Here is a 10,913-nt window from a genome sequence, read left to right on the forward strand (position 1 = left end):
CAAGCGAATTCGCATAGTGGCAATCGTTCTGTAGATTTATAATATAACATGTTATGCTGCGTGTATACATTACTGTGCAATACATATGTTGTGTAACCATCCATTATCAGGTTTCCCAAAGATGCCGTTCGTCGGATAAAGTGGATAGAAGCAATTTGGCCCCCGCATATTCGCCGGGAACCTGCAAAGGAAGCTCATGTTTGTTCGAAGCATTTCTTAGAGGAGCATTTCCATCGCACATCCGCGTTCAAAGTCCGCCTACGAGAGCATGCAGTTCCTACTCTCTTGGTGAGAATGAATGAACTTTGGAACCGATTTCCGTTCTCTTATACATAGTTCACGATTTATATTTTTCTCTCTCTGGTAAACGATCTTGATACCTGTATGTCGCTAGCTTATAGTGGTAAATGATGGTAAAAAGGATTGACATACAATAAATGTTATAATTCAAAATAAATAAATAAGCAATTAAATAAATAAATAAATTATCATGCACCAGTTCATATCTCTTCAGGCTTCCTTCTTTTGACATCACTGACGAAATTATATTTTTCTCTTAAAATTTAACAGCACATACTCATACCTGTTAGTACTCTGCACGAATTGGTGGGGTGCAAAAAAAAAAACTTAAGGTAGCAATTTCATAACCAGCATCTAGAAATTTAGATATAAACGTGGTAATCAAAAGCAAGAGTTTTGTAAGTGCCTCTTGCATCACGTATACATGGTTAATTTATATTGATATGAAGTAATGCAACCCCTGTGCCATTGTTATTTCTTTTCTTGTTTTATTTTTTACATCCGATGTACAATTGTAATACTAAGTTTTTAATCCCCCAGCTACCTCATCCAGTACAACAAGGTGATAGAGCACCTGATGCAGCAAGCACCGATTCATCCTTTGATTCCCCTCAGCTCATGCAAGGTTGCGCTGAAGGCTTGCTGCTGCTTGCACAGGTAAACACTTCACTTGATCATTATAATATGCTTACAGGCCAAGTTATGCTTGAAGCAGCCACTCAACAATAAAATATTGTGGTTGTACTTGGTGCACTATAATTCAATGTGTATTTGTACAATGCAATGCAAGTAAAGCAATATGCAGAAACTGTGGGAATGACAGTCATATAGCACTCATTCCTCCAGTTTCAATGCCTCGCTTCATCTGTAATGCTTTGTACAGCTTTTCATGAAGGCATTTTTAACTAGCAGTGATATATCACTATCAGGTTGCTGCAACTTCTCATGAAGGCCTCCAAGCTTGCCTCTCCACACCTGCATCGCCTGACTTAGCTGAAGGCTTCCACGGGCAGTCCACACTCCAACAGGTGCACATCACTTTTCCCCTCTCGTTTTTTTTATTATTAAGCTCATTAGCTCACTACTTTGAACACTTTGCTGAAGAGCAAACCACTGAATAGCATAGGTATTCTTGCTTTTAGGAAGCCATGGATATACAGCATGAAAGTGCAGATCCAATCAGTTTACCTGACCCAGATCCCTCCAACCTAAGTGCCAGTCATTTCATCGAGCCAGCACTTGTACAGGTGAAAATTCACCTCTGTTCTACTTATCAGGCATGCTTGTCCTCTGTTATAAGTAAACTGATGTTACAGTTGATGTAGAAGTAAAAATTTCTAACACGTGCTCTTTCTAAAAGACTCCCATGGATATTGGTGAGGAGAGTGAAGCACAGGCCAGCATCGCCACACCAGGTCCATCCGGCCAAGTTGCTGGTATTCAATGGGAGCCGGCCCATGAGCAGGTAAACACACACTTCCACGTGACATAAATGTTGAATGATATACCAAGTGATACCTTCTCTAGCTGAGGCTTTACTAACATAATATGCACTTTCCCTTTAGTTATGTGGTTGCAGTGTCCTGATAAGAAGCAATGCATGTACTAGCCCACCTCAATTTTTCGAGAAGCAGTATAGTTCAATTATTTAAATAGTTCAATTATAGTTCAAAATGCTATTAAGTGTGCAGCAGTACCTCTTAAAACTGGCCATGCAAGCCCCTGTGAATATCAGCATTGTCAGAATTACACATAACCGTTTTTTTATTAAGATGGTATCATCTACTTCCACAGGAATTACAAAGGCCAGAAGACATGCTGGCACCATTTGAAACACCAAGAAAAAGAAAGCAGGCAAAGGTAAAGAAGATGAACAAATGCAAGCTATCAGACCGAAGCAATGCACGTGTATACATCAAGAGTAGCACAACCAGTCCCAATATTTAGTTCAGTAAACTAATAAAATAACAAGACAAGAAAGGGTGTTAAAGTCATGATTTGATCAAAGCAACGCATGCAAACTGTACATGCCATGTTTATCTGCATGACATACAAATCAATTGATGACTGCAATATGAAATGACGAATGACCTGTGCTCCAAGTTATAGAAAATGGTTGGCTAATATCGATGAGGTCTTTTTAGAGGCGACCAAGATATGATAGTACAAGGTTGTCCTACATTTGAATGTTTTAAATACCATAAGTGCAAGTGTCAACAGAAGGAGCAGGAATAAGGAAAAATTATGGCTCAATGTCCAAATTCCCTGGCTCAGTCATATTGTTATTAGAAGTGTTTCAGCCTTTCACAAGTGACGCACGTTACCACCTGACAAGTTAGTGTTTTGTTCTATTTGGTTTTGCATTGTAGGTCGACACCCCTGAAAAGGCATTTTTTGCGAGCTCGCACAGCAAGACTTGCCTCAGAGCAGCAAAGATCAAGGGAAGCAATCAAAAGACTTCAGCAGTCCAAGAGGCGCCTTAAAAAACAAAATGCCGAATTGAAATCAGTTTTGAAAACACTAACCAAAGAAAACATTTTGCTCAGAGAGCAGGTTTCAGTGCTTGACACTCTAGGTGCAGCAAATCAGCATCTTTTGAAACGACAGATCGCAAAACAGACAGGACAACACCCCCGAAAGTATTCACCTGAGCTAAGGGCTTTTGCTCTTACCTTGAACTTCTACTCTCCTCGGGCATATCAATATTGTCACGTTTAATACAAAGGCGACGTGCACAAGGCGGCGATACAAGGCCCCAAGTCCCGAACGGGGTCGGCACAGCACAGCCAAAACAAAGGCACTGGCGCGAGAGCTACTCCGTCTTCGTCTGCCTCTTTCTCGCTGGCATATTAGCGCGTGGCATTGCCCCTCCTCCCGAAGGAGCATCGCCTCGATGCTCAACGAAGCATTCACGGTAAACATAAACGAAAACCTAATATCATCAATGTCACAATGTGTAATATGGTTTTAACCGCACCACGTGCACAATCTCGGGTCGTGGCTGTCGGCGTCGTGGTGATTGGCTTCCGTCCGGAAGGACTTCGTAGTTGACGTCGCTCACTCGTCGTAGCACTTTGTAAGGGCCGAAATACCGACTGAGAAGCTTTTCAGAAAGACCTTTGCGGCGCACGGGGGTCCATACCAACACTTGGTCACCCGGTTGGTAATCGACTTGTCTGTGGCGGAGGTTGTAGCGCCGTGTGTCGACGTCCTGTTGTTTCTTGATGTTCACGCGGGCCAGTTGGCGTGCTTCCTCGGCTCGTTGCACAAAACACTCAGCATCTTCGTCAAGATTGTCGATGTTGTCAATGTCGCAGGGGAGCATTGCATCCAACATCGTCTGGACATCACGACCGTATAGGAGACGAAACGGCGTGAAGCGTGTGGTCTCTTGCGTAGCGGTATTGTACGCGAATGTTACGTAAGGCAGCACCTCATCCCACGTCTTGTGCTGTACGTCTATGTACATAGACAGCATATCAGTTATCGTTTTGTTCAGCCTTTCGGTCAATCCGTTTGTCTGTGGGTGATAGGCTGTTGTCTTGCGATGCGTGGTGCAACTTAGCTGAAAAACCTGCTCAAGGAGCCTTGACGTAAACGCCGTTCCTCGGTCTGTGATAACGCAGGATGGAGCGCCGTGGCGTAGTACAACGCTCTCTGTGAAAAACTGAGCGACTTCGGAAGCTGTGCCTTTGGGAAGAGCCTTCGTTTCAGCGTAGCGGGTTAAATAATCTGTAGCGACGATTATCCACTTGTTTCCCGAAGACGACAAGGGAAACGGGCCCAGGAGGTCCATGCCGACTTGATCGAAGGGTGTTCTGGGTGGCTGGATAGGGTTAAGTAACCCCGCAGGCTTAACAGATGGGGACTTTCGGCGCTGGCATTCGCGGCAGGCTTGAACGTATTGTTTAACGCAAGCGGCAAGTTTCGGCCAGTAGTATGACTTGCGTACCCTAGCGAGGGTTCGGGTGATGCCCAGGTGGCCAGATGAAGGTTCGTCGTGGCAGGCAAATAGAATTTCGTCACGAAGCCCTGCTGGAACGACCAATAGATAAGTTTTGTTGCTGGCAGCAGCGTTCTTCTTGTACAACACGCCCTGTCGCAAACAAAAGGATGACAATCCGCGGGCGATATTCGGCGGCAGAGATACGTTGCGGCCTTCTAGATGTTCCATTATAGGTCGCAATCTAGCGTCTGCTCGCTGCCGTGTAGCTAAGTCTGTTATGCTTACGGCTCCAAGAAAAGGGCAGTCATCTTCGAGGTGTTGAGCGGGAGGTTCAACTGGCGCGCGTGATAACGTGTCTGCATCTTCGTGTGCGTGACCTGACTTATACACGATAGTGACGTCGTACTCCTGCAGACGTAAGCTCCACCGTGCTAGTCGTCCGGAAGGGTCTCTTAATTTCGCGAGCCAGCACAACGAGTGATGATCCGTCACTATCTTGAATGGGCGGCCATAGAGGTACGGTCGAAACTTAGCAAGTGCCCATACGACGGCAAGGCACTCCTTCTCCGTGGTACTGTAGTTGGACTCCGGGCGTGATAGGGTGCGACTTGCGTAAGCGATGACTCTTTCAACTCCCTCCTGCCGCTGTACGAGTACCGCGCCCAGACCGATGTTACTGGCGTCGGTGTGAATTTCTGTTTCGGCTTCCTCGTCGAAGTGCCCAAGAACAGGAGGTGATGCCAGGCGATGGCGAAGCTCGGTGAATGCAGTTTCTTGTTCAGAGCTCCAAACGAATGGTGTGTCGGCTCTAGTGAGTCGAGTAAGTGGTTCGGCAATTTTCGAAAAATTGCCTATAAAGCGCCGGTAGTATGCACATAGCCCAAGGAACCGCCGAACACTTTTCTTATCGGCAGGAGTCGGGAAGGCTGCTACAGCGGTGGTTTTCTCGGGGTCAGGACGAACGCCTTCCGCGCTCACAAGATGCCCAAGGAACTTCAGTTCTTCGTAGCCAAAGTGGCATTTCTGTGGCTTTAACGTAAGGTTAGCCGACCGGATTGCCTCGAGTACTTGTCGTAGTCGCTTCAGATGTTCGGAGAAGCTGGCTGAAAATACGACCACGTCATCTAAGTAGACAAGGCAGCTTTGCCACTTTAAGTCGTCTAACACAGTGTCCATCATGCGTTGGAAGGTAGCTGGCGCAGAGCAGCGAGAAAGAGGCAGCGAGAAATGCCAGCGAGAAAGAGGCAGACGAAGACGGAGTAGCTCTCGCAAGGCCTTCTTGTGCTCTTCTGACAGTGCGTTGTTGATGTCAACATCTGTTACGGCTTGTCCATCGCGGCTACTGTCTTCGCACGTAAAACACTCAATGACGTCCTCCAAGGCTTCAGCGTAGGCGACGGCTGTGCCACGGAACAGGTGACGATGCTCATTTGTGAAATTCGTGATCATGACCTCGGCTTGACCGTTCCTAATGTCAACGATGCCTCGTGCCAATATGTAAGGGAAGTCTTTGACACATGCCTGCCACACCCTCGAACATTAAGAAAATGGTATGAGAGTGTTGAAGGAAAAGCGGGATTCTCTAAAGAGGCTGTGACTGCATTAAAATTGAAATGCTTAGAAACTAACAGTCGAGGACATCAAGCTGTATGCAGCCTCATAGTTGACGAGATGTCAATTAGACAGCAGGTACAGTGGCAAAGTGGTCACTTTGAAGGCTATGTAGACATGGGCGCAGGAACCGAAGGTGACTGCTTGCCACAGGCAAAAGCCGCCTTCGTGATAATGGCTGTCTCCATTAATGGCCATTGGAAAGTTCCTCTTGGCTACTTCCTAGCTGATGGGCTTGTAGGTGAGCAGCGAACGAACTTAGTTAGGCAGAGCTTGCTGACAGCTCATGAAGCAGAGGCCATGATTGTTTCTCTGACATGCGATGGTGCGCCAGCTAACATTGCAATGCTTCAAGAATTAGGTTGCAATTTTGCAGATATTCAGAACCTTCAAACAACCTTCAAGCACCCAGCTACTAACGAACCAGTTGCAGCTTTTCTTGATCCCTGCCACATGCTAAAGCTGGACGTGTCGGACGTGTTTTTTTTTTTTTTAATAGAAACGGGGCGGAAAACTGGCTTTTTGGGCTTCATAATATGCATGAACAATCTGTTAGCCATGTATGATTTTCTCATTTGTAAAAAGAAGATACTAAAGTACATTCCTGGGCATAAAATTTGCCAGGATCATTTGGAATTATTTTTTGGCTTAATTAGAGCACATGGAGGGCACAACGACAACCCGACATCCCAACAATTTCAAGCAGCATTTAAAAAAGTGATCGTCCAAAATGAACTGTCTGATGTTGTTTCTGGCAATTGTCAAGTGCTGGACCGCATAACTATACTGTCATGCAGCTCAACCAAGAGGCATTCAGCAACAGAACTGCTGAATGCCACCATTCAGAGGAGGCAGCTCTTGTCTGAAGAGACCGTTGAGCATAGTTATGTAGTCAGCGAACATGATTACTGTGCATCATTCGAACACATAAGTGATTTTGGAAGTCGGGCTGTTGCCTACATTGCTGGCTATGTGGCAAACAAGTTGGGCTCAAAGCTGATGTGTGCCCATTGTAGTGAAGCATTGTTTAGCACTTCAGGTGCAGCAGACACTGCATTCATTCAAAGGAAAAGCAGGGGGGCGCTTCACTACCCATCTAAAGTGTCCTTGAAATTTGCAAGAAATCAGAATCTCTTCTTCGATGGGCTGTGCACATGAAGATGTTAGCATCAAGATCACTCTTGCAGGACCTTGTACTCCAAGTGCTTGAATCACTGCAGCATAAACAACTCTTTGCAGAACTGCACACACACATGTTTGATAATTCACCACTGGAGAATCACTATGTCCATCTTTTAAGAAGTGTCGCAGAGTCTTACTTGAATGTGCGCCTATATCATGTCGGTAAGCAGACAACGCAAAGTTTTCACAGCAGTCAGGTGCGCCAAATGTTCAGAAAACTGACCCAGTTTAAAGGGCAATAGCATTCCATTCGAACATTTAATTGGCTAGGTAACAATATCGTTTTTTCTATCTTCCCTATGTCTCTGCTATCTGCTTTTGTAGTCCAAATCAATGTTTCTTATGTGTGATGACGCTCTTATGTGTGATGCCCTAACGTCTAAATGCAGCTGAGTATACTGAGATGTTCTGTGCTTGCCTCTCGTTTCAATGGACAATTAATCAATGGATATGTTTATAATTGGATGAAATGACTATAGCATCCCACACCTGAATGGGTGTAATGCACCAAAACTGTGTTTTGGGTACACTTTATGTTCATTACACTGAAATGATCATGTGCCCTTCTCTCAGAATTAAGCCCACAGAAGTCTAACACTTGTGTGTACTCCCTATTGTATTGGTATTCATATTGCACACCACTTCTTACTACAGATTGGCGAACTCACTCATGAGTCCACTCACTCAGAGCCGAGCCGTGAGTCTGAGTAAGTCTGCGTGAGTAATATTTTGGTGAGTCAGAGTGAGTTCGGTTGAAGAAAATTTTCATGAGTGTGAGTCCGAGTAAGTTAGGCTCAGGAAAAAAGTTTGGCGAGTCTGAGCGAGTCCAAAGCACAAGATATATTTCTTTAGTGAGTCTTGAGTGAGTTCCACTGTTTTTGCCGAGCTATCTACTAGTCTTCAGCATTACTATCAGCATTACCTGAATTCACGTTTATACTCACGTCTACTCAAACCTATTCCAAAGCAGTGACGTTCATGCCCCATTTAAATGTTTATTTATCAGAGGCGCGAATTGCGGATGGAGATGCCTTCACCTACCCACCTCGCCAACTCTTCTAGGGAAGTTCTTGATAAACACATCTTATGTTTTTATCCTTTCAAGAAAAATGACTGTACTGGTTTGCGAGCACTCGCTATTCGAAGGTACTGTATCAAAAGGTGCCCGGAAGAGCACCGATAACGTGAGGTATTGGCGTTAAAGAGCAGTGACAGCATGGTTGAAAAAGCTAATTCTAGGCTAACTCATGAATAAACTCACTCGGAGCTTAGTCAGACTCTGATCATGCTGTGAGGGGTGAATTTGAGTTCGAGTGAGTCCGGTTGAAGAAAATTTTCGTGAGTGTGAGTCCGAATGAGCCCTAAGCGCAAAAAATATTTAATAAGTGAGTTTGAGTGGGCTCCACAGGTTTTGCTGACCTATGCTTCTTATATCCGTATTCAGTCTCTAATTTGCATTTGAATGGTACACCTACACCCTCCCCGAAGAAGGCTTGAAATACATGCTGCCAATGCTCAACAAAAGTGATTCTTTTTTTGTTTTTAAAGACTAACAACGTGACAGATTTTTCGGATTGCTATAGTCACAAGTATTTGTGGTGAAATATTTTTGCACGTCACTGAATTGTAGATGTACTGCTCGATGTGTACTTCACAATTTTCCTCCGTACTTGTACTTGTCATAAGTGTCATTAAAATGTGTTTTGCTCCTTCTGTCTTGAGTTCTAAAATAATTTGGTCACCATCGTTCGAACGGCTTTGTCCGTCGCGCATTCAACGAGGTGCACCTGGTGACCTTGTGCAGGTGTGAGTAGACATTTTAACGAGTTTTGCTCTAATACAGACAACACTGCGAAAAGCGAGCATCTTAAGCGAAGCAGAAGAGGTAATTTAATACGCACAAGCATGCTGTAACTGTAAAGGAACATGAAAAACAAGGTTCAATTACAGTCTTGAATAAGGACCTGCGGGCCGCAAATGCATCGTCCGCTGTCATAATTACCAACACCGCATAACTGTCACTGGCCTGCAAGGCATTCATTGAACAGATTCTGGAGCACAGTTGCTATCTTCTATGATGGCTCTTCAGCATGATTTTGCTGGACACTGCAAATCCAAAGTAAGTACGTATACGCGCGCTCGTTCCACGCTTTCTAGTTCAGAATTCTGGTTACAGCCACCACCGGGAGAACACCGCGTAGCTAACAATGCGGCACAAAGAATGGATGCTGTCGTACAACTGCAGCACGCCACGGTTAGGTGCGAGGCCCACGAAAACGCGCACACCGCCGCTGAACCGCCGGACCGATGCCGCACCGCACCACATCAATAACAAAACGCCGCCATTGTGCCCAGTGAATATGGCCGCCATGACGTCATTTCGTCCACACTTTTCCCGCAGCGCGCCGGCTGGGCATGCCCTCTCCTCTCTTTCCTTCCTCCGTGACGAAAAGCATAACAGCTTCCGCTATAAAGGGATTCTCTACGTCGTCGACATCAAGCTGGTCCGCAGCCAGTGCGAGAGCTGCGCCGGCGACGCGCTCGCACCAGCTGCCAGCGAAGCAACGAATTTGTTTCATGTAAAATAAGGTCTTCTGGAGCAAAGTGTTAGCAGCGAAGGAGGGTACCACGTCTCGTGATTCCCAGACTCAGCCCGCTCGGATTCCGGCGGGACTTCGTTTTCTGGGCCCATCGTGGGCGGAGGTACCGACTTGGTCTGGGAGTGCCTCCAGCTACCCTAGATCTCAGTTCCTCAGGAGTCAAATGAAGGTCTTGTCATGTCATGCTTGAATAGAGAACAGTTTAAATTATCTCTTTTGCGTCATGCCACGACCGCTGTCAAGTGTCTAGTGCGAAGGCGAGCACCGATACAAGGCAGACTGAACCAATGTGCGGCCGCCGATCCAGTGCAAGCAGCAGGAACCATGACCGCGAGCCGTCTCCTGCGTCGTAAGTACATCATTCTCTTGCTTAGACACCGTAGACAGCTTGCACGCATTTCTTTATTTGTGTGTACATTAACGAGGACGAAAAGTGCACAGGAGCATGCATTGTGTGATCGCCAGCAGTCGTTCATACTAGGCGTGTAGCCCTGGTCATCGGAGAAGCTTAGCGACGCCGTCGGCAAGAACCCAGTAGCGGCGGTGCGCCGATGGTCGTCGTCGGTACTGCTGAATATGTGCCGCTGATGTGTTTGCGCATGGCCACTCGTGATTTATGTATGCTTAGGCGCATCTTACGAACTTGCGCACAGTATTGCTAACGCGGATTTGGAATATACGACAAAGTGCCAGCTGTAATTGGAATTCGCCGATTAAAGTGGTCTTCAATGTTAGGATGGTTTATATTAACAGATCAGTGAGCTTCAAGTCTACCTATGATGCCCACTGTAACTTTGTACGTACGCTGTGAATCTGTATTGCTTACTTACGCTGTACACAAATGTCCCACTGTCACTACATGGCAGGTCAAGATACGGTGCCTATACGGGCACGGTTTACCGCGTACAGTAGTGCAGCCCCAGCTGTCCGTCTATGTGCTGTAATACTTTGCAAAGGTTGTGTGTATTGTGAAAAGGGTAGAGTTTTTTATAGCGGACTAGAGGTAGGCACACGGACACAAACGGAAGCGCTTCTAGCAACTGATTTTTATTGAAAATCCGCCGTGCGCATTGTCAGGACGCAGAAACAGCAGAAGTCAGATATAGGACAGCTCAATTTAATTATGTAAGGCACTGGGAAGAGAATCGGGCATAAACCTCGTCTTCTTTTCTTGCTGCGCGAGCTCTTCCTTGTTGTAGCTTTGCAGATTGGATGCGGCATTTGCCTCCATCCAGGGAGAGCGTCGTCTCTATGCTCTACTACAAAAGCAGGTG

The 10,913-nt window shown here is 45.9% G+C and overlaps 1 protein-coding gene and 1 long non-coding RNA gene across 2 annotated transcripts; both read left to right on the forward strand.

Annotated features, from left to right (window-relative positions):
* Nucleotides 1-240: 240 nt before the first annotated feature.
* LOC125757579 (uncharacterized) lies at nt 241-1,284 on the forward strand. Its single transcript, XR_007415325.1, has 3 exons — nt 241-288; nt 841-957; nt 1,230-1,284. It is a non-coding gene; the product is annotated as an uncharacterized LOC125757579 (long non-coding RNA).
* Nucleotides 1,285-1,320: 36 nt separating this feature from the next.
* LOC119386517 (uncharacterized) lies at nt 1,321-2,247 on the forward strand. The gene is made up of 3 exons (XM_049413960.1): nt 1,321-1,547; nt 1,661-1,765; nt 2,095-2,247. Exons 1-3 carry the CDS (start codon nt 1,449-1,451, stop codon nt 2,245-2,247), a joined length of 357 nt encoding a protein of 118 aa, XP_049269917.1. The 5' UTR covers nt 1,321-1,448.
* The last annotated feature ends 8,666 nt before the right edge of the window (nt 2,248-10,913 follow it).

The sequence above is a fragment of the Rhipicephalus sanguineus genome, chromosome 3 (assembly GCF_013339695.2).
Source record: "Rhipicephalus sanguineus isolate Rsan-2018 chromosome 3, BIME_Rsan_1.4, whole genome shotgun sequence".
In the NCBI taxonomy this organism is placed as follows: Eukaryota; Metazoa; Arthropoda; class Arachnida; order Ixodida; family Ixodidae; genus Rhipicephalus; species Rhipicephalus sanguineus.

Coding starts and splice junctions, on each gene's coding strand:
- LOC119386517 (XM_049413960.1), top strand. CDS start 1,449: ATGGATATACAGCATGAAAGTGCAGATCCAATCAGTTTACCTGACCCA. Junction 1,548..1,660: donor TCGAGCCAGCACTTGTACAG/GTGAAAATTCAC, acceptor TCTTTCTAAAAG/ACTCCCATGGATATTGGTGA. Junction 1,766..2,094: donor GGGAGCCGGCCCATGAGCAG/GTAAACACACAC, acceptor CTACTTCCACAG/GAATTACAAAGGCCAGAAGA.